Raw genomic sequence first — 25,076 nt, forward strand, 5'->3', positions numbered from 1 at the left:
CCAATTACCAAGGATATGCAGGAGAATAAAATGAAGCAGTAATTTGTAAAATTTAAAGGAATATACACATTATGTAGTTCTACTCAAAAGTCTTAATTAATACATCACTGACTAATGTATAGTTTAGTCCTGATATTTAACTTTAGCGTTGTAAAATAAACTTAATATATGATACATTGAACAGATTGAATGTGACCGAATTTGCAAAGGAAAATCAGGTATATAATTCTTAACAGTCTCCACCCAACCCTTGCACACATGCTCCCAAGACTCATGTTGATTTTAGTTAACATATATCATGCAGTTTGGCAATGAATAGTAAAAATATTTTATGCAGAAAAAAATGTTTTTTCAATTTAAACGTTGCTACTTGTGAATTGGAAAATGTCTTCAAGAATTCAGTGTTTAGTGGCATTTAATGTGTGCTGCTGCCTGACGTAAAGCATACCCAGGTCTCCAGATAATTGTCATGAATGTTGATTAAATTATGTTGACAGCTGAGCATAATTTCATGTTTTTTATAAAATTTCCCTTCCTATTATGTCAGATGACCAATTTTCCACACAAATGAGCTCAGGTTCCAATCAGACAGATTTGTAATTATGATTTTTAGCATAAAGCAAGCAGATTTCTAAGCTAGTCAGTGAAGCTGCTGATTTTATTGTAAAACACAAAGCTATAGCTTTTGTTATGCAAAGATGCCTGGATGCCTGCCCTTCAGAAAAATCTCTATAACCTGAAATTTAGACCTACTTCTACCACTAGAATATTTCTATGAAGAGAATGAAAATCGAACTAATTAAAATATTTTATATGGTCTGGGCTTGTAAAATGGAACCCAAGGCTTACAGTACCATTTCTCTTTTCTGTCATTTTATACAATTTTCTTAGCTTCAGAAATACAGATAAGTATTCTAACAGAGAGAGGACTAATGTCTTCTTAGGATTTAGAGAATTTGGGGCTTTTACAATAGGTAAAGTGGTTGATGGATGTAGAGATGGATAGATAGAAAGGAGATAGAGAAATAAAACTGTGAGTGAATGATGAACTTTTGATGACACATTCTTTTCCTTTAGTAAAATTTCCTGCAATGAATTGAAACCTGATGACTACTACTGACATTCAGCATTTCCTCCCCTTCTCTCATCTGATATTCTTTCTTCCTATTTCATTAAGAATATAAAGTCAAATCAGAATCTAATTGTCTGGTTCTCGCATTAGCTCGACCAGCCTGATTTTATTTTCATCCATGTGCCTTGCCTCTCCTCCCATTACATTGGAAAAGCTCTTTGTGTTCTTATGGCCAGCCCTCTACCTGTTCACTGAATCCCACGCCTACTCAACTATGTGGAGCTCTCCAGCTCTTTCCTCTGTCTTCTGTGTAATAATTCTTGTGGGATTATGCCTATCAACATAGCAAGCATGCAATAATACCTCTTAATGTTAAAAGACATGCATCTCTTTACCCCTTATTCCTGCCAGGTACTATCCCATTTCTCTGATCCCTCTTTATGGCAAAACAACTTGAAAGGTTGTCTATACTTATGGCCCTCATTTCTTATACATTATCTTTTTTTTCTTTTTTTTTTTTTTATTGAGGTACAGTTGATTTACAATGTTGTGTTAGTTTCAGGTGTACAGCAAAGTGATTCAGATATATAGATATAGATATGGATAGATAGATTCTTTTTCAGATTATTTTCCCTTATAAGTTATTGCAAAAGCTAATCTTACTTTATTCCCCATCAGTCTACAGATGATTCTGCTTTTTTTTTTTTTTTTTTTTTTTTTGTGGTACACGGACCTCTCACTGTTGTGGCCTCTCCCGTTGCGGAGCACAGGCTCCGGACGTGCAGGCTCAGCTGCCATGGCTCACGGGCCCAGCCGCTCCGCGGCATGTGGGACCTTCCCGGACCAGGGCACGAACCCATGTCCCCTGCATCAGCAGGCGGACTCTCAACCACTGCGCCACCAGGGAAGCCCGATTCTGCTCTTTTGAAGTTCATCAGTAACGTAACACTGCCAGATCTAATCGTCTATGTGCATCCTCATCTTGCTCATGAGCTCTACTTGATACAGTTGATCTCTCACCATTTTGGAAACAATTGGCCTCCAGGATTCAATTCTCCCTTGATTCTCCTTCTATCTCTCTAGTAAGGCCTCCTCAGTCTTTTTTGCATTTTCTCCCCTGTTCCTATCCCCTGAATTCCCAGAGGCCCAAGGTGCTGTCTTCTCTTTTCATTTCTGTCCATACTTGTTCCTGATGAGCTCTCATTCAGTCACAAGTGAATTCAAACAACTTTTAAATTGATAGCCCCAGCCTCAATTTCCCCTTAAATTCAGACACATATAGCCACCTGCTATCTTAGTATTCCCCCCATGGATGTCTACAAGGCTTCTCAGACTTCCTTAGGTGCTTTGCTCAAATGACACCTATCAGAGAGGCCTTCCTGGACCACCCTATATTAACATCCACATCACTCTCTAACTCTTTATTGTTTTACTTAACAACACCATACATATAATACATTTTATTTATTGTTTGACTTCTCACCCCCAACACATTCTGGAATGCATGATCCAGAAAAGCAAGGAATTTATTTTCTTCACTATTTTATCCCTTATTACAATGCATGGCACAGAGTATTTTCTGAATGAATAAGTGAAAGAATAAAACAGTGTACAATCGATGTATACTGTACAAAATGGAATTATCTGGATGGATCTGAAATAGTACCTTTGCCATAGCAAAATCTTGGTATGTATATTATATTCATATATATATATATATATATATATATATATGTATATATGCTTCCTTTTTCATATGAGGAAAATCTCACTTAGAAATTTAAATAACTTTCCCAGTTTCCCAGAACTAATGAATATCAGAGCATAGATTTAAATTTGTAAATCTCAAATGCTTGACATTATATCATAGAGTATTCCTGCAGGTGAAGAGAGAGATTTTACATACACAGACACACAACTTAGCAGTGCAGAGAACAAGGAAGATATGGTAATTGATCAATAAGGGATATTATTTTAATTGAAATTAAAATTACTTTCCAAGAAAATATTCAATTTCCTGACATTAATTTTTAAAACCTTAGTTATCTTTTCTATTTATAAGGAAAAATGTTACCATAGAATATTAAGACTGGAAGGCACATTAAGATATTCTAAATATTAATGTAAAGCTCAAAACCCTTCTCTTGGTCATCACTGTCAGTGGTTATTAGCATGTGCTTGAAGGCCTTCAATAACAGAAAACTCTGTCCTTTACTGTGTCTCTGGTCAGGAGGCTCTGATAGTGGACTTTTCACTCATTTTTGACCCAGCAGTGGAATGTTTACATTGGAATCAGTATTTCCTTTAAGTTTTATTTGTTTATTTTTTGCTAATGTATTCTTAGATTTTTAAAAAAGCAAACATAAAACTTTAACTTACAGGTGCTTAGTTCATGATGTAAAACTTACCTTAGCAATCATATTTGTGTTGAATAATCCCAAATATCTACTTTAAAAGCATTATATGTCTCAAACTGAACATTTTTTTCTAAGAAGCATGGATTTGTATCTATTCCCCAATGACCTATACGAGTAAATGTGACCTTCTACTTAGTGCTCACTTTTTGTACACTAGTCCTTTTAATGGTGTCTTCTTTGGACAAGTTCTTTATTAAATCTCAGACATTAGCTCGCTCTATAAAAGATGGAGGAGTAAAGCAGCAGCAGTCTCTAATCCTTCATGAAGAAAATTCCATCCCTGAAATGCCCTTCTTGTTCTTCAATAGATGCTTCCATTCAATACATGCACCTCAGTCAGCAAGATACAGGTTGGATGGGAATACTGCTTCATCCCTAGCTTTTCCATGATCATAGCAGCCAAATGGCAGTCAGAGTCAAATTTCTCTATCTGTCCTGTTTTGAGAGCCTGGAATTAGAAAGTCTCTAAGCAAGTTCAGTGGCATCCCATGCCTCAGCCTCTGAGATAACATAGAAGGAAAGATAATTTCATGTATCAGTTTGCTAGGGCTGCAATAATAAAATACCAGTCTGGGTGGATTAAACAAAATAAATTTATTTTTTCACAGTTCTGGGGGCTGGAAGTTCAAAATCAAGGGACCAAGATATTTGATTTCTTCTAAGGTGTCTCTCTCTATTGGGCTTGTAGCTGGCTGCCTTCTCACTGTGCCCTCACATGGTCTTTCCTTTGTATGTGGGCATCCTTGGTGTCTGTCTTGGTGTCACAATTTCCTTTTTTTATAAGGACACCAGTCAGACTGGATTAGAGCCTACCTTAACAGTCTTATTTTAACTTAACCACCTCTTTAAAGGTCCTCAACTTCAAATACAGTCACTTTTGAGACACTGGCAATTAGAACTTCAACATATGAGTTGGGGAGGGGGGCATAATTCAGCCTATAATATCTCTAAAGAACCAATGAAAGGACTCTTCTCCAAACTACCACATTAACAATTCTGTTCTATTTTTTAGTGATAATTTAAAGATTATTAAATCAGTTATTGAAAATATAAAGTATTCAAGTAGAAAGTGCACACATTTCATGTGTGAAAGTGGTTGATGAAAAGTCACATTCTTGATGACTTGATGTTTTAGAAATAAAAGCTTGCTTTCTTATTTAAGATAAACCACTATAGCAGCAACATGGATGGACCTAAAGATTCTCGTACTAAGTGAAGTAAGTCAGACAGAGAAGGACAGATATTATATGATATCACTTATATGTGGAATCTAAAAAAAATAGTACAAATGAACTTATTTACAAAACAGAAAGACACTCACAGACATAGAAAACAAACTTATGGTTACCAAGGGGAAGATGGAGGAGGGATAAATTGGGAGTAGGGGATTAACAGATGCACACTACCATATATTAAACAGATAAACAACAAGGTCCTACTGTATAACACAGGGAACTATAATCAATATGTTGTAATAAACTAATGGGATAGAATCAAAGAAAAGAATATAGATATATACACATATATACGTATAACTGAATCACTTTGGTATACACCTGAAACACAATATTGTAAATCAGCTGTACTTCAGTTAAAACAAACAAATAGACATTTGACAAAAGTATAAATAAATTAATTAAAGAAACCACTATAACAAAAATAATAGCATCACTTAGGGAGCTAGAATGTTTAAGTATCTCTGATTTCCTGACATGGGCTATTTCTAATTCCATGCTAAATATTAGAAATTATGCTGTGGGGAGCAGTAGTGTAATACCACTAAAGTGATTAAAAATTAATCTCTCCAAATGAAATATTTTCATTACTAAAATGAGTATTATGCTCACTTTATGCTCTTGAGAAGATTTTCTTCTAAGAAGGCAAGTAACCTCATTCCATTAAAGTATTGTACAATTTCTATATTTCAAATTGGAGATCAGTGCATAAATATTTCTATTACATTTGATCAAAAGAGCAGTCAAAATAGCAGTATTAGAATACACTGAATAAAATTTGAATATTAAGTGCAGCTAGGCCATAGCAGATTTCAAAAGCAAAATAACAATAATAATAATACATTGAATGCCACTCTTTTTAATATTTCTCAGATGCTAAATATGACATATTATCAGGTCTCAAAATTATATAAATAATGTATACTTCTCTCATAAACTATATAAGTACCTAAAATCAATTATGTAAAATAAAATGTGCATATTTCCCCCAGATACTTATTAGCATTTTGAATCCCCGAATGGTAACTGTAATAGAAAAAAGTAAATACATCTGTAGTTACTTTGTGTAGTTACTATATGGAAATGGAGTAAAACAGAAAAAGATAAGCTTAGAAAATGTTTTGAGTTTAGAATATGTTTTACTAGATTGTTTAACCTAATAGATTTAGTAATCATCACACTAGCTACATTTCCCAGTCAGAAGATAGAAACAACTGATGTGGTTTCTCCCAGCTTCCTGCTAAACACATATGAAGATGCTGAAATGAGCCTCCAGCAACACTGAACACTAACACTGGCTGAAAACCTATTCCAAGAACCTAGAAGCACCTAATATAATGCTCAAGTGAGAAAAATAAAGGCCATAGCCTTGCTCTTGAATAGATCTTGAATGGACAAAAATGTCAGTGATCCCTAAAGCGTAAATGTGGGGCAATCCCATTAAAAGAACTATTTGCCAGGCCATCCCCTTCTTGGAGCTAACTGTTCATTCCAAATTTAGAAAAATTCTTTTAAAAAAATGAGCTGGGGGAGGAGACAGTTCTAGTAGAAAATAAAGCATCTATAATTAAAACAGTGTGGTACTTACACATGAAGAGGAATCTAGGGACTCCAGAAAAAGACCAAAATATATAAGGAAATGCCGTGTAGGTGGCATTTCAAATCATTGAACTTTTAAATAAGTGGTTTTTGGATAATTAGTCTCATATAGAAAATCAACAACATTGGATACATTCTTCATTCCTTACATATGGATAAATTACAAGTGGATTGAGTATTTAACTATAAGGATGAAAATATATAGATATTAGAAGAAAACATAGGTTAGATTCTTTATAAGATAGAAGTGTGGACGACTTTTCTGTCTCTACTCAAAGTGTTGCAAAGGACGATGGGAAAACCACAGAAAATATAAAATATTTGTGAGACATGAAATGAATTTGATAAATTCTCAAAGTTCTTTTCATTGCTAAGTTTCAGTGATTTCTTGGAAGTTTATTAACATTGCAGTGACTTACTATTTAAGCATGTAATAGTAGTTAAAGAAATGTATGGTGAATTCAATAGGGAACTATAGTTCTATTTGTAGACTGGTAAAAAGTTACAGCCACAAATAGCCTGCTAGATTTTTAATTAAATGAGCTTATTGGTTATAGCATTATCTTTCATTTCAAATATTATAAGAAAGCATGATGTTAGCAATGAAGTACCCTTTTGTATCTTTGTCTTGACTCCTTACACCATCTAAATGTCTGGGCTTATTTTTAGTTATAATATAATCTATTTTTAGTGGTAATACACTTTTGTAAGGGTAAATGATCATTTCTAAACTTTTCCTTGGAGATGCAATGTATGGTTTATTTGACTCAGCTCTGCTTTTTTTTTTATCATATTCCAGCTCTTTATCCTATTTTATTCTGGCTCTTGCTGTTTTTACTTATTTGAATGCAGTGATTCGTTGAAAATACAGAACTCATAAAGGCAAAATTGAAGATAGAAATTTTTCAGATATCTTAGTAAACAACATGATCTTTCATTGGGACGTTGGGCAAGTTGTTTAACCAAATTGTCTCAGTATCTCCATCTCTAAAATGAGAAACATAATAACACTTGTTTATGGCGATTTTCTGAGAATGAAATGAGATAATTGTGTGAAAAATACTTAGCACAGAGCCTGGCATAGAATCAGTAGTGAATAAATATTAACTCGTAATCATATTAATTACTAGTTATTGTTAAGTATGACAGTACACCTTAGAAAATTTTCATTTCCTGAAGGAATAAACTTTAAAATTTGAAAATTTATAAGAATTTTGAGTTGGGATATTTTGCAGAGGGGCCATTTTCTATTTTCTTTCTTGATGTTCTTAATAGTTTAGTACAGTATTCTCATCTGAGACAAAATGACTTTGAATATCATCAATCTTATAACAAAGAATTTTTAAAATATAGTCAGTAATCCCATTTTCTTGTAAAGAGTGTTACTCTTCAAAATAAAGGAAGACACCGATCACTTGGAAATCTTCACTGTTACAAATGGCTAGAAGCTCACTACTCGTCCAGTAGATAGAGGGTTTTTTTCTAAGTATGGTCTCATGATCACCTGCTTCTGGATCTCATGAGCTGCTACTTAAGTACGCAGCTTTGAGGTCCCAGCCCAGACTGAACAAATCAGAATCTCTGTAGTTGGGCCTTAGCAAGCTCCATGTCTAACAAGTTTTTCGCAGGTGGTACTTATTCAAAGCAAAGGTTGAAAAATTCGAATTCACTAGAACACAAGAAATTGCTGTCTGTTTTTCTGTCTTCTGATTTTTACAACTTGAAGTGGATGCCCCTTTCTTTCACAAATAAGCTTTGGCTTCCTTCGTGAATCAGTTAAAGAAATGAACAGTTTACTGGTAGCAATTCTGGGGCTCCAAGCAGAAACATGGAGCTGTTATGGTCTAGAACAAAAATATGCAAAGAAATGAAAGGGTCAGAAATTGCTGTACTTTGCCTTATGCAAAATGTGGTAAGACTTGAAAAGATCCATGGGTTTTATGGGGGTTTTTTAATCACTCTGGGAAACTCAAGCCATCACTATGAACATTTCTTCAATTCTTCCAGCCTCTTCAGGAGAACCTCCTTGGCTCAGGATAAAATGTGTTTTTTAAAGAATTTTGGTGACATTTGAGGAAAATTAGTGAAGCCAGTGAAGTGCACTTATAATTTAGCATAATGTATTTTTTGTTCAGGAGTGATTTTAAAAAATTTAGGTCATCAGTAAGGAGAGGTTACTTTCTGTGGTTAAAATTATATTCTAAAAACGTTTACCACATTAAAACTTATTTTTGTGTGTGTGTTTTTCTTTTTTACAGGAATTGCATTGCCTCCTAAAGGGACTGTAGATATCCAGGTGTTATTTGTGCCCCAGGTTATGAAATTACAAAAAACAATGGTCATTGTTCAAATGAAGAAGGCAAGTGGAGAAAGGTGGCCTGTTGACAATTTTAAAGAATTGCACACAGAGGTGAAAAGGTAACATTTACATAGCACATTGAAGGAACATGATTTCATTTTGACTGGCATTGATATGATCGGTTTCTTTTATATGTTATGCAATGGGAAGTTCATGAAGTGTTCAAATTTACATGGTCAGAGGGGGAAAATATATTTGATATATGGGGTTGTATATATCGTTGCTGATTTGAAGTTCAGAGTGAGGAACAAGTCAATCTAAGTATCGTATCAGTGAATCATAGTCAGATACATGCAAAGGGACTCCTTTTTGAGTCTGTATCTAGAGAACAACCTGGAACAGCTTGTCTGGGCAAAGCATAGGACTTCTGATGCTCGTGTTCACCAAGTGATGGCACTGTGCCAGGTATATGACGTCCTGATGAGATACTGCCATGACTAGGGTGTGCTGTCGTTGCCAGAATGCAGGTTACTTGTCCCCTCTTTGCTTCGCTGAAATTTAAGCAGATTCCAGTGATGATGCAAAATTTAAATGTTTTCTCTGCTTTTATAATTTTAATTAAATACTTGTCTAGAAACTTTATTAATTAAAAAGAAATTCTTACTTTGTCCTATATGTGCATATTTCTTCTTCACATTCAGAAAATTCTTTCCTGTGGGCTCAGAGTCCATTCTCCCATGCTTTTTACCACTCCTGCAATCAAGACTGCCGACGTGATCTGGGTAAAATGAAAATGAGGAGGCCCTTGTTCAAAAAGTATTAAGAATTTCAAGACATTAAACAAACATGAGCAATTCCAAGTGTGGAGTTCTTGCATACGTCACATGCCCATGAAGCTGGTCCTGCCTGTCGTGTCTTATGTTCCATTTTTCATAAGAAAAGCCTGTTTTCAACAACGACCAGAATCATTTTCTAGTATTGCTTTTCTCCTGATGGTGTATGATGGACGTAGAATAATTTTACAAATGCCCTTTTTCTTTTAACTGGTAGCCTCCAAAAGTAAATTACTGATAACTTTCTGAAGTCCTGTACTTAATGGTATTTTTTGTGTTTTGTGCTTTGCCCATCCAGTTTAGAACATAATATGGAAACTGTATTACTTCTGATTAATCAGTTTAGTCACATCAGTAAATACCAATACAGTCATCCCTCAGAATCCATGGGGTATCGATTCCAGGACCCCTGCAGATACCAATATCCATGGTTGCTCAAGTCCATTATATAAAATGGCATAGTATTTGCATATAACCTATGCACATCCTCCCATATACTTTAAATCACCTCTACATTACTTATAATTCCTAATATAATGTAAATGCTATGTAAATACAAGTTTTGCTTTTTGGAACTTTCTGGAATTTCTTTTTTTTTTTTTTTAATATTTTAATTTCACAGTTGGTTGAATCTGTGGATTCGGAACCCACAGATATGGAGGGCCAACTGCTGTACTAACCTTTGAATGTAGAGAAAAAAGTTCTTCAGTTTTAACTTGCATCTTACAATGGTTGTATTACATTTTTCTTTGTGACAGTTTACCAGGGTTTGGTTTGAAATGGTTATAAAATCAACATTTGCAGAAAATGTTTTGTATTTCATACTTAGTTTTTCTCTGCCAAAGTTTAAATTCACAAGCTTTGCTAAAACACCATTAGGTTACTAAAAAATATGTCATTTCATGCTAATATTGAAAGTGTTTATGCTTTTGTTCACTCTTAATAATTTAATTTCTAATTAGAGCTTTGGGGATAGACAGTGAAGAAATCCCAGGAATATGCTGGATATACCCTATTCTTGGATTCCCACAGGCACCACATCCTAAATTCCCCCAAGGTAGGTATATCTTAGAGTCAGAGAACACCAGGATTTTAGGTATCTTAGAGGCCTTCTAATCCCATCTCTTCTTTGTACAAGTAAGAAAATCCAGGTCCAGAGAAAGTAGGTTGTAAAGTGACCTAGCCCTATTGGTGGAAATGCTAGGACTGAATCTTGTCTCTTAACAATAAGTCCAATGATCTTTCCACAAAACCATACCATTTCCTGTTGTCTTCCTTGTTGGTAAAACCTACAAATCAACTAAGATTGAAATAACATTAAATTCAGACCCCTTTATTTCATATTCTTTGATATGCTCAGAGCCCTGTGCTAGATCTGTAAGATTCCTGGGTACTGGGGTTCTTGGATCACATTTAATCACCATATTCCAGCTTCTGTGTAACTCATGGGGGCAATGATTCCTCTATTAGTTGTCCCAGATACAAAACTTTTATGGTGTTCTCCAAAAACCAGTCAGAATGTACTACAGATTTTAGGGAGGTGGGCTTGGCCACCACACATGCAACGTAAAATCCCTACTCTTAAAATGCCTTTTTTTCCCTCAATGACCCTTTTTTTTCTCCACATACTCCAGGCTTCTCTCAAGTTTCTGTATGTTCTCTTTCCCCAACACTCTTCTCACTTCTTCTGCATACTTTTATTTTCCCGTTTTGTTCCCAGGGTCAGCGTAAGAATCACAACTCCTCTTAGATAACCATAAGGTGAAATTTAGTATCCCAGCCTCTTACCAGGCTCTAGGCATAGTTTTTCATAACTAAGAATCACTGAATTGCACAGCAAAGGGATATCTATTTTTGATCTCCACCTTGAGCAACACAGATAAGCTAAAAGAAGTCTTGAAATTTTGAATTTTTCTTCTCCCTCCAATACCAATCTTTGCTAGTGAAAAAGAGCTAGTCTTTACTGATACAAATTATGTCACCACACTTAGAAGAGAAAATAGTCAGTTTTGCTTGTGAATAACAGCATTTCCCCAGAGACACTGGTTATAAAGGAAGGCCAAGATTATATATTTTCTTGTGTAGTTTAATTTTAACTGGAGTGAAAATCCACATAACTAACAGTACCTTTGACAATAAATGTCATTTGTTTTACTTGAAATATTTTTACTCTTGAGTTAAAAAATTATCAACAACAAAAAATTATCAACACATAAATATTTCATATATACTAAATTATCTTCAGAATGCTTCAAAAACATGTCAAAATGCTTTTTTTTTATTTCCTTCAAAACATAGTTGTTTTTATACTTTCCAAAGAGCTGAACAGTTTAAAATTTATAATAGTCTTCTGATCAAAGTGATGTAATACAGCCTAGACATTACTCTGTTGGGATTCTAACAGCAGTGTTGCTCATGTCTACCCCAGACACTGCTTGTTTTTTCCCCAGATTAAAGACTTAAAGCAGATTTTTTAAAGTCTAAAATAAAACCTATGAGAAAATACAAATTTCTTGCACAGTTTTCTTCAAAGGTTAAATATGCTCCAGAAACATAGAAATTTTCTATCAAGTCACTTCTTTTCATAATTATTAGATTTTTAAAGTAAATGTGAGTTCTGTAAATAGCCTGTGTTACATTAGCACAACCAAGTAGTAACATCTGTGTTCTGAACAGACTGTGTACTAGTTATTAAATCATTTTACCAAAAGTCTAAAACCTATTCTAGTAATTCTTTTTCTCTACAAATGCCCTTGAGAAACAGATGGGTATGATTTTATACGTAAATATTATTTACTTTCAGTACAGTCCATTCTTCATTCTTAAGAGCACATCAGAAATAACCCATTGCTTTCCCTGCTCAACTGTGTCACCATCAATGTTTGTTGTTTCTTTTTTTTTCTATGTATCTATAACCCAGGTTATTCTCAAGCCCAGGGTACTTTTGTTGCTCTGTGAACCACTTTTTCTCCTGTCCTTTGGGGGTAGATAATTAGAAAAGGACTGTACTCCCTATCACAGTGTAAAGACAATGGAATGTGAATCCATTGTGGTTTAGTAATCCTGGCATTGCTAGGGCAGTAATTTCCTAAGGACTTACAGGACAAGACCAATGACATGATACTAATTGTAACTTTGATCACACTAATTTCCAATTTAATGCTTTAGGACTGAAGCTAATTATAACCAGAAAAGCTTGTACATTTTCCTCAGCCATTTCAACCCACTTAATTTACATCTAACTTTGTACCCTTGTTGTACATTTCACATATTCTAAGTCCAAAATGTTCAGTATTAACCTGTAAATTTAAGAATTAAAATAAATTTATTTTAAACATTTCTTTACTATAAATGTGGTCTATACTGTGAAAACACATAAATCTGAGGACATTATCCAATCTTGCTGTTCAGATGAACATATTATCAATATTATTGATGCCACGAAAGCATAGTGTAATCCATTTCAAAGCTTTTTTAGTATTATGACTCCCTTTTTATCTCATATTCAATTTATGTCCTATGTGCATCTGAACTGATAAAAATATAACAGTTAATATATTTTGGAGAAATAATATTCTTAAATATGGACTCTAGCATACATGGCCCCATAATATTATACAGCTAATGCCAATATATTAATATTCCTTTATATAATTAGTAGTTGATATAGACATAATATTTTGGTTGCTCACAAGATCATTAACAACTTCTGCACTTTATATAAGAAAATGTTGGAATTATATATATATAGAAATATGTAAAGTTATATATTTAATGTTTTAGTGCTGTATGCTAAATTAATATGTAATAACATTTTAATATTAACTTAAAATAATTCGTTACAATTTTTAATTACTAAATAGTGTATTTTGTAAATTTAAAAGCAATTCACAAATGGAAATCAAAATATTTTACTTAATTTAAGTGAATTTTAAGGTGCATGTAAATAAACTAATATTTTTGGTTTAGGAGATACTTTAATAAAATATATTTTATAAGTGTTATTATAAAATAAACTTATTTTTTTAATTATTTGAAGGTATTTGCTGTAGTATTTTTATATAAGTAAAGTTTGGTATTTACCACAATGAGTATACAGCTAGCTGAAAAATCCAGTCCCTGAATCACATTTCTACATCCTAATGTAATCTTCTATACTTTGGTGTGTATCTTCTAGATTTATCTCTTGTCATGCTATTTTTACATATTATTTAATATTCATGTTGCTTCCAAAATGTCAATGTATGTTGATACTGGATGAGTGTATGTGTGTTAATACCAGATGCAATGACGTGTCAAAGTATGCCAAAGGAACTTTTATTTTTCATAACATAATTCATTTTTTCTATCTCAAGAACAATCATATAACCCAATAGTCAAATTAACTGAAAGTATTTCTCTCCTGTAGTTGTCATAAAATGTCAGTCCAGGAAGTGGGTAGAAGAGGAGGTGGAAGTCACATTGGATGGAGATTTTTGGGGACAAAATCCTATCTTAGATCTGACAGACTTTGTAGTGATTCCAAAAAGAAAATCATATGATTCTTATGAAGATATCAAAGGTAAGAGAACCACAGTCATGGGTATAAAAAATTATAATAAATAAAAACTCAATTTTCCTTAAATTTCAGGTTGCTGATTACTCAGTTGCATGAAAATCCATTCCCATTTATTTTTCACATACAATATCATTAAAATAGTGTCCAATGAGTGTTCGCTTATGTTTGTTCTCTTCACATAGTAGTTTTCTCCAAAGTGACAATAATTATGGTTATCAGTGGATTTATAAAAATAGGTTGTGATTTTGTCATCAGTGAGGAAAGAAAAAGTTACAGTAACTGTAATTTTCATTTTCCTTCAACTTTAATTTCTTCCTTTACTCTCTTTTTCTGATTTAAGGAATAAGATTGAAGCCATGGCTTCAGCTTTAAACTTGGAAGCAGAACCTTGAATAAAATGTTTCTTATTTAAAGAAATAGAAAAATTGACATAAATTAGATAAAATTTATGTCAATAAAAATTGACATAAATCAATAAATTGACATATATTTTGTACAACTACCCCTCTGACATTTAGAACCTTAAATAAGACTTTTCAAAAAGTTAATATTATGGTCTGGCAAAATCAAATCTCAATGATGCAAACTTTATTTTTCAGCTATTTCCCAGATGAACTAAAGTAGAATGCTCCTATTCACACTGAAAGGGAAATTTCCATAGCAGTGTTTTATTAGAATCAAGGGGAGAAATCTATGTTTATGTATTATTTAAAAAGCAAATTAACCACAAAATTAAGTATGAAATTCCTTGCAGAAACAAAATATCTTCTCTAGTTTTCTCATTTATATGTATAGTTTTTTACTTTAATCTCACTACTATCATCTCTGTGTCTAATCTAATTATTTCAGTGATAAGAGAATGTAAATGAGGTATAACTGAAGAGAGAGAGAGTATACAAGAGTATAGAGAGGATATACAAGAGATAGTAAAATAGTTTTTAATATTTTATAATAGCAGCTATTTCTACTAAGTTATAAATGCTCATTTTAAATGGTTCAAGAAATTCCTGAAGTAATATGGAAAGCAGCCCCTCAACTCAATTCAGCCCCACTCAGATGGTGTTAGGATATAATAAACTTGATATATACCCTCTCATACTTCCGGCCATACTTGAGTGATGGAAACATGTTAGGAATTTAACCAGTTATTTTAACTAAGACCAATTAACAGTGACAAACAAGACAGGCGTATTTCTCTTTCACATGTAAGCCTGGACTTGTGCATGGTTTAGGCAGTACAGTGCCTCTGCCCCTCAAGATTATCAGGGATTCAGGTTCCTTTTCTCTTGTTGCTCCACCATCCACTAAGTTGTCCTCCTCTGCATGATCAGTTCTACAGTCATGTCCACAGTGAAGAGCAAGCTGGTTCCCTTTAAAGCCATGACCTGAAGACGCATATGTGATTTCTACTTCTATCCCACTGGTGAGACCTCAGTCATATGGGCACACCTAGCTGCACTTGAGGCTGGGAAATGCCTCTTGACAGACCCAGATAAAACTGGGGGACATTCTATTATGAAAAAAGAGGAAAAGAGAGAAAGTAAATATTGGGGAGACAATTAGCAGTCTCTGCCATATTTTATTTGCTGTGAACTGTTAAAATCTATCATCAGTCCATCCGAAAGTACTTAATGAGGACCTATTATACATCAAGTGTTTTCTGGGCATGGAAATTCACACATACCCCTATCCCTCTCCTACCATCAGACTGGTCTCCCCACTCTGTAGGATAGAGTTCCAGTCAGTTTCTGGTCAACATCTCAAATCGCCTACTGAGATGAGGATCCAGGTTTAACTGGCTGGCTCTGCACAGCCGCTGTTGCTGTGAACCGAGCACCACCCTCCATTCTCCAGTTCTCTCAGCCACCTATCTGATATAAAGTATTGTCACTCTGTCTGTGCCTTCTACCATACCCCAAACCCAGATTAGAACCTTTCTGGTATCCATGCCAGTTTATTTATTAAGCGCTTAGTCTTCCAAGAACAGTGCTAAGTGTTTTATGTTTTGTATTTATTGTATTATTATAGAACTTATCATCAAAGAAACCCTATGAAGCACATAGTATCCCTGTATTTTTATTTTACAAGTGAGGAAATCTAAGTAAAAGAAGTTTAGTGACTTATCCAGGGTCCTACAATGCAGCAGTGGAAGGGATAATGCATGAATCCAGGCCTGACTTTTTTTTTTTTTTTTTTTTTTTTTGTGGTATGCGGGCCTCTCACTGTTGTGGCCTCTCCTGTTGCGGAGCACAGGCTCCGACGCGCAGGCTCAGCGGCCAAGGCTCACGGGCCCAGCCGCTCCGCGGCATGTGGGATCTTCCCGGACCGGGGCATGAACCCGTGTCCCCTGCATCGGCAGGCGACTCTCAACCACTGCGCCACCAGGGAAGCCCCTGACTATTTTTTAAAACCGTTTTAACAAATACTTTAGATTTAAAACCTAAAGATGAAATAGTAGGTTCTGAGCTGTTCATATTGGCATCAGGCCTAACCTAATTGCTTTATCTTCTAAAGCCCTGTAGAAATCAAAAACTTTTACAAGGGAAAAACTTTCTAAGAGGTTCCCTAGCATAAGGTATAATGCCCGGTACAAAGTGGCCAATCAATAAACAGAGTTGTTTCAGCTTTCCCTTTATTATCACACTCTCTTCTATTTTACTTTGTACCCTGTTTTATCCTGTTGCTCTTTTTTTCAGTAGTAGTGTTTACACATTGCTTGCTGAATAAAAAATGACTTTGCGACATATAAAAGTACCAATACCCATCAATTTTTCACCTATAAAAATATCTATTCCGTATGAAATGATATTTGATCACTTTTACCTACTAAAATGCTTTTGTTTTGTTTTGTTTTTTTGCGGTAAGTGGGCCTCTCACTGCTGTGGCCTCTCCCGTGGCGGAGCACAGGCTCCGGACGCGCAGGCTCAGTGGCCATGGCTCACGAGCCTAGCCGCTCCGCGGCATGTGGGATCTTCCCGGACCGGGGCACGAACCCGTGTCCCCTGCAACGGCAGGCAGACTCTCAACCACTGCGCCACCAGGGAAGCCCTACTAAAATGTTTTTGACGTGATTCAATCTATATAAAATAATCTTGAATTACATTCACCATTTGTTCCCTACTGTCATTCTAGCCTGTTTATCTTTATTTGCTGAAGCTATAATATGTAGAGCTAGGGAATATTTATTTCTCTGCTTTTCTATGCAGGCCTGCTTTCTCCTCTCTTTGCAGGTCTCCTTTCTCTGCCTGCTCACTGACTTATACACATGGCTCCATCACACTTAATCAACACTTCCATTTGCTTCATGAAACCCTTGGTGTCTTCCAAAAAAGATTATTCAAACTGGGGTTCTATTATTTGCAAATAAACATTCTGAGAGTAAATGTAGAAGAGGAACTAGAAATAATAAATATTTCTTAAATGAATTACAAAAATGTCAGAATAATCTCCCCTACACACTTTCACTATAAAATTTGCAAGGCAATATTTGAAAAGCTGGAGATGGAATTATGAAATGAGTATCTATGTTATATGTATCCAATGTATTTCAAAAGGTCTTTGGAATTCCAAAAATATTAGTTCACCCTAACTGTGTTCTTTTTATTTACTGGCTAGTTATAGATAGTATGAAGTATGTGAGAGTTGGAGATAGTAATGCAGTTACTAGGTTGCACAATGAGATATTTAATTCTTAATTATATTAACTTATTTTTTCCCTTTGGTTGAATTTTAGTTTTGTCATTGCAAAATGCCAGTGTAATCATGAACTGCTTAAATTTATAAAAAGTGAAATAAATTTATATGAGGAGAGGGAAATTTTCCATTTCAGTGCCTTTTCAGTTATTCTCTATTTCAAAGAACTATCCATTAATAATGGAATCAGACTGATACAAAGCATTTCCATTTATCTCAAAAAAGTTATTATAAATTGGATATAGATTTTACCTTAGTGAATCATGTAGTGACATTAGACAAATGTAGGAAATGTAATCTTTAATTAAATGAAATTCTGTTGGCTTTCTTTGCTTCAACTGATAGACAATACTCAAAGAAAATTCTGATTGTTTATACATACCAGGGATAAGAATATTAGTGTAGATTAACCTCAGAATTCAGATGTGTAATACAACTTCCAATTTCCAGTGATAAATAAATGTAAGTGCTTTCTTATTAAAATAGAAAATAATTTTAGTAAGCAGCCAACCTATAATAATTGTACCCCAGTGAATGTCCAGTTTCTTTCTGAAGTGAAACCATTGTTTTGTGTGTCATCCTACTATGCTTCAGTGAATTTTTTTAAGGGGGGGTTCTTTATTCTTTTTTTAAAATAAATAAATTTATTTATTTATTTATGTCTGCATTGGGTCTTTGTTGCTGTACGCGGGCTTTCTCTAGTTGTGGCGAGCGGAGGCAACTCTTTGTTGTGGTGCACAGGCTTCTCACTGCGGTGGTTTCTCTTGTTGCAGAGCACGAGCTCTAGGTGCGTGGGCTTCAGTAGTTGTGGTTTGCTGGCTCAGTAGTCGTGGCTCACGGGCTCTAGAGCACAGGCTTAGTAGTTGGGACGCACAGGCTTAGATGTTCTGCGGCATGTGGGATCTTCCCGGACCAGGACTCGAACCCATGTCTCCTTCATTGGAAGGTGGATTCTTAACCACTGCACTACCAGGGAAGTCCGCTTCAGTGAATATTAATAGTTTAGTGTTCAAGCCTTGATTTTTATTTGAAATCTATCCTGTTGAAGGGAAAATGTTGATGCTTCTATGACATGAAGTGGAAAGGAAGGTAAAGAAATGCTTGTATCCAGGACTCATCTTACTATGTTCTTGCTACTTTAAATTGCTTAAATTGTACTCTTGTCAGGTTGCAAGCTAAAGAAATTATAATTCTGATAATAGAAATTGATTAAATCTTATTACCTGAAAAAAATCCGCTTCCTCCTAGATAAGCAGGGTCTATAAGGAAGCTGCCAACATCATTTTGAGAGGTTTGAAAGGCATGTTAGGAAAACAGTCTCTCTCAAATAGCTCTTGAAAATACACCTTTTGATATGGTTCATATTTTACTGCTTCATTACTTTTCATGATGAAAAGTAATGCTTACTATTGAAAATTACTATTTGGAAGGCTTGCAGGCTTATCTCTTCCCATCATTCTCTCTAAAATAGCTTTTTCTCTGCTCAGTACCACCGAACGCGAGAAGCTATCTATTTTTTGGAAAAAGACATTTTAATTGGTGAACGTTTATTTCTGTTCTGAAGCATGTCTTGCTATACAGAAGTACGTTTGTTCAGTCCCCTCTCAACTTTAATGTTTTTCTCTGTCTTAGTGTCTTTTCTCTGAATATTTAATAAATCAGTTGACCTCTCTCTTTTCTGAGTTCCTTAAAAGCATCTGGTAATAACTGGATTCCTTTCACTGCTGTTATTCCAAAGATGTAACCAACTTACATGCACTCTGTAATTCTCCCTGCTCGCCCTTTCCTTCTCACCTATTTCTTTATGGAGGGACAAGTCTGGTCACAAGTCTGAATACTATTTTAGACTTTATGCAAAGGCAAACCAGCTGTTTTCACCTACGCGTGTCATTTAATTATAGTTTACTCAACACATTATATAGAATTCAAAAGAATCATGTTGTTTAAGCCATTTTGTACTTCCTGTAGTCTCTTAAATCCCTTATGGTGGAAATTAGAGCACTCCACTCTGTGGCTTGAACTTTGATGGGGCTTTTTTAGGTGTGATCATTAATTACACCCTGTATTCCCTCATCCGAATTTATAAGCATCTGAGAAATAGATGTAGAAATAAAGCAGATGGAGATCAAAAGGTACCTTTATATAAAGGTGAACTGGAAAATGACTTTGGATTTGTTTGGGCTTATTAATACCTTCCACCAAAATCAAGTGCATTAACCCCAACCTAGTCAGTTGTAGACTCCCTATAGGAATAAACAACCAACACATGAAGAAGAAAGAGAAAGTGTACATCCTGGATTCAGGACATCGGGAAAGAAAAAAAAAGGGTCTGCTCATCTGCTCATGCTTCATTTCTTCACCCAAATTCACGGATCAGATATGTTGCTTTTCCTTGGATGGCAGATCATGATGGAGGAGGCAGATTGATGCTGAGATTTTTTTTCCTCCCATAACTTTCCCTTCTAGTGAGTGAATAAGCCTCTCTATGTAAACATGATCAGTAGGAAATAAGGATCCCCACCACTGCCTTCCCATTATTTCCCTTTATCTTCATCATCTTCTTTCCCTGAGAGTCCAATAAAACTATCAAACCTCATTAAATGAAAATACCAGGACCTCTCTGTTCTCTTTCCACCCTGACTCCTCACACACACCATTGAGTTAATGAAGATTGATCGCTTTCATATCTTTTTTATTCAGCAACAATCTAGGGAGCATCTTTGCTCCCAGGTATTATGCTGAGTCCCAGAGATGCCAAAATTTAACAAGACACAAACTGTTGTGAAGGAATTCAAAAAACATCTATCCAATATGTTGGATTTATGCACCTGTACTATTTAAATCAATTGGTGTTGCCCTACTGGGATATTATAATACTTGTATTTTTAGACTGTATTTTGAAATGTCACTTCTATAAGACTACAAATTATACCGTGTGGACAGAATTTCCCCTATAGTTGTGTTTATTCTTCCTAAGTAACTCCTAGTCCGTGCCTTCTTTGTGCCTCTCTGGAGATTAGTTCGGTGACGCTCTCTCTATGGGACTTTTTCTGTGAGAGTAGTTTTGCCATTGAACTGCATAACAGATTCATGCCTCTTCCTGTTATTTCCCAGTGTTCAGTAGCTTGAGGCTGTTTTTCTTTGATTAATCTATTGTCTTTTTTTGTGCCTGATTTGCTGATTTATGTGTCACACTGGTTGCCATTTCACCCCCCAGGCCAGTCATCTTGTTGCATGTTGTTTACGTGTTGAGTGTAAACACCATGTTGGGTTTGGTCTGTGATCACAAACAGCTCCTGAGAAGCTCGTCATTGGTCCTCCCATGACCCCATATTGGCCTCTAGATTTGATCCTTTCCTCTGCTTCTCTTCATTTTGCTTTCTCTACTCCACTCACTCCATTAAGCCTTCTGTCGTAACTACTCTAATGAGAGTACCCCTGACAAGATTGTCAACCTTATCCAATATGCCTAATCCAGTGGTCAGATTTGTGTTCTGAGCTTACGCGTCGGCAGCATTTACCAGTTGACCCAGTTAAAGAAATTTCTGTTCTTGGCTGTCATGACTAGCTTTATTTATCTCTCCCTTCTCCATTTCTGTTGTTGGCTCCTCTTCCTCTGATCAGGATCTAAATGTTTGAGTGACCCAGGCCTCTGCCCTGAGGGCCATCACACCCGCTTGCGCAGGTGGTGGCCTGCACATTTCCAGATGCAGCTGCTGATGGCGTCTTCTCAGCAGTTGTGCCACTTGACAGGCCTGGTATCCTAGGTTGTGACACCTGAACACAGACAGCTTGGGTTCTTCCATTTAGTCTCTGTAGGGCCTTGACAAAATTACTTTAGTTGTCTATAAACTTTGTTTCTTCAATTGTAGTATGGAGATAGTAATGGTATCTATTTCATAGGATATTTTTTTAAGATTAAGTGCAAATACATAGAATCCTTAAAAGTGCCTGATTCTCAGTAAGTGTCTCAGAAGTGTTAGATATTACCATTATTATCATTTAAAGCTCTGTTTGGGCATTCTCTGACAGTGATGTAACTAGAGGGCCTGTCTTCAGTCACTGACAAATGACATGTTGAGATGGAAACATGATTCTTTCAATGTCATTCAGTGGGTTTTGTCATTAATACACAAAAGAATATTCTATCAAAAAAGAAAGTACGAAAATGTGGTACCTAAATCTTAGAGTCTGAAATTGGGTGCTCATTGCTAAAAGGTTAGATAAAATATGTATGTTACAAGAAGTTCCTTTATCTTTTATTTCTGGTTTCTTGTTTAAAATGAAACATGTAAGAAGAGCATCAGCTATGTGGCCACTTTCTTCCTTTAATTTTCATTTTGTAGTGCTTGCAGTTGTATTAAAGGACCATGCAGTTATTTTAAGTTAATCAAAATGTTTGGTCTATTAAATGACCTTATGAAAGTGCAGTAAAGCATGTAAATGAAATACCCCTTCAAAAAGGTACACAATTTTGTAAAAAAATAATAAGAATGTGCAGACGGCACATTCTTCATTATCCGTTCAAAGAAAATAGCTTTAGGTAGTTTATCCAGTATCCTCTCTTTTCTTTGAATACCTTGTTGTCGTCATCCTATTTCAGATTTGTCTTCAGTACTCCATTCATTCCTTGTATGATTACTATGTTCTTTCAAACAAATGTAGATGCCTGTTATTAATGAAGAGACAACTATAGAAATTTAGGGAAGGAGCATGAATAATATTGTTCTTTATACTTTGATATTCATTTCTCTATAATTGAGACATTTTGGTTCGGTTTACTATGAAACGTATTTCTTACAGATTAAAATATATATGGTATAAAATACATAATTTCAAAGTACATTTTGCAAATAAATTGGTTAAAATTCAGTACTTTTTGATTATTTATCATATTTAATCAAGCGTTCTATTTTTAAAAATTACTAATATTCTTCCACATTGAATAAAATGCAGTCATTGCCTTGAGAAAATTCACCCAAGTAATAGGCACCCTTGGCCAACATAGTGCCCATTGCATGATTTATGGGCATGATGATACAAGCATTAGATTGAATGATAATTATGCAGGCATAATATCTGGATGGAGACATACCCCTCTTATTCAATATAATGACCTTGCTGTCATACCCAAATGATTATTACCATCATTATTTTATGAGACAGTAAATGATCAATAGATAGATAGAAAGATATAGATATCTCATATTCTACAATTCTCTGAAACCTGTTTGATTAAATATTTTGTATGTATCAATATGTTAAGGGTATGAATACAGTACTGAAGTGATAAGCTCATGATTCTAGTTACCAGTCAGGACTGCTCATGTAGCTGCCACTTCACACATCACAGGGCATTGCTTGAGCTTAATCTACATCTTCCTCTCACCCTTGTGAAAGTCACCACATGGCCTGAACTACTGCAGAAACTTCATTACCTTCTCTCCTAATCCCCTTTTGCTCAATTTACCATTCAACGATCACATCACTTCCATACTTAAAACATTCAGTAGGCTCTTGTTATTCTTAGAAGTCCCAAATTGTCACTGTACTCTGCATGGTCTTGCCTATTTTGCCCATTTCATCTCTTGACAAGTTCTTCCTACTCCCTTTTGCTCCACCTGCTTAAGTTCTTTCTCAAATGAGCCAAGGTGGTTTCCACCATGGAAAAATTCCCCATGCTGCTCTGATGCCTAGGAGGCATTTACTTTCTCTCTACATCCAGGAAACCCTTATCGCCTTTCAACTTTGGTGTACTGGTCACCTCCTCAGGACCTTAGAAGTCAAGTTCCCAGGACCTTTGCTCTCATAGTCTCTTCTGCTTCTCCATAGTAGCCGTTATCACAGTAGTCATTTAAAAACTAGTGATATAATTGGTAGTTTATTGGCAGTTTTTCCCTCCCAATCATAAAGCTCCATGAGGACAAGAACCTTATTTGTCATTTCAAGGAAAGCTTTCAATTATTATTCATTGAATGAATAAAGAAATGAAAATATAAATGATAAGAAAAACGTTTTTAAAGTCTGTTTAGATGTTGGCTGTGGAAACAAAATTATCTGCCTCATATTCATGAATTTAGCCGTAGCTAGGAAGTTTTACTGGGGCAAATTCTACAGGTCTTAGTGAGCAGTTTATGAAAATCTTCAGAGAATGGGAGACCATTGAAAATGGGAAGTGCTTTTAGACAAGCCTGTGATAACCATTATATATTGTAAAATACAAAAAAAAAAAAAAAGTTTAGTAAATATTTCAGTACCTGTTAAAACACAATTGAAATTAAATATATATTTATCCTATTAATTTCATGAGTTCAAGTCTTTTTTTTTTAACATCTTTATTGGAGTATAATTGCTTTACAATTGTGTGTTAGTTTCTGCTTTATAACAAAGTGAATCAGTTATACATATACATATGTTCCCATATCTCTTCCCTCTTGCGTCTCCCTCCCTCCCACCCTCCCTATCCCACCCCTCTAGGTGGTCACAAAGCACCGAGCTGATCACCCTGTGCTATGCGGCTGCTTCCCACTAGCTATCTATTTTATGTTTGGTAGTGTATATATGTCCATGCCACTCTCTCACTTTGTCACAGCTTACCCTTCCCCCTCCCCATATTCTCAATTCCATTCTCTGGTAGGTCTGTGTCTTTATTCCCGTCTTACCCCTAGGTTCTTCGTGACATTTTTTTTTTCTTAGATTCCATATATATGTGTTAGCATACGGTATTTGTCTTTCTCTTTCTGACTTACTTCACTCTGTATGACAGACTCTAGGTCCATCCACCTCACCACAAATAACTCAATTTAGTTTCTTTTTATGGCTGAGTAATATTCCATTGCATATATGTGCCACATCTTCTTTATCCATTCATCCGATGATGGACACTTAGGTTGCTTCCATCTCCTGGCTATTGTAAATAGAGCTGCAATGAACCTTTTGGTACATGACTCTTTTTGAATTATGGTTTTCTCAGGGTATATGCCCAGTAGTGGGATTGCTGGGTCGTATGGTAGTTCTATTTTTAGTTTTTTAAGGAACCTCCATATTGTTCTCCATAGTGGCTGTACCAATTCACATTCCCACCAGCAGTGCAAGAGTGTTCCCTTTTCTCCACACCCTCTCCAGCATTTATTGTTTCTAGATTTTTTGACACAAGATCCTTTTTGACCCATCTCCTAGAGAAATGGAAATAAAAACAAAAATAAACAAATGGGACCTAATGAAACTTCAAAGCTTTTGCACAGCAAAGGAAACCATAAACAAGACCAAAAGACAACCCTCAGAATGGGAGAAAATATTTGCAAATGAAGCAACTGACAAAGGATTAATCTCCAAGATTTACAAGCAGCTCATGCAGCTCAATAACAAAA

At 35.2% G+C, this 25,076-nt stretch overlaps 1 protein-coding gene across 1 annotated transcript in view; it reads left to right on the plus strand.

Annotated features, from left to right (window-relative positions):
- The window catches only part of CFAP47 (cilia and flagella associated protein 47), a gene marked incomplete at both ends in the record, with an annotated part of 513,170 nt that overhangs the window by 471,344 nt on the left and 16,750 nt on the right, over positions 1-25,076 (plus strand). The window contains 3 exon segments of the mRNA XM_082682021.1: positions 8,582-8,741; positions 10,418-10,512; positions 13,864-14,016. Coding sequence (XP_082538147.1) covers positions 8,582-8,741; positions 10,418-10,512; positions 13,864-14,016 — 408 coding nt within the window.

This window comes from Grampus griseus (genome assembly GCF_964374135.1).
Source record: "Grampus griseus genome assembly, chromosome: X".
Taxonomy (NCBI): Eukaryota; Metazoa; Chordata; class Mammalia; order Artiodactyla; family Delphinidae; genus Grampus; species Grampus griseus.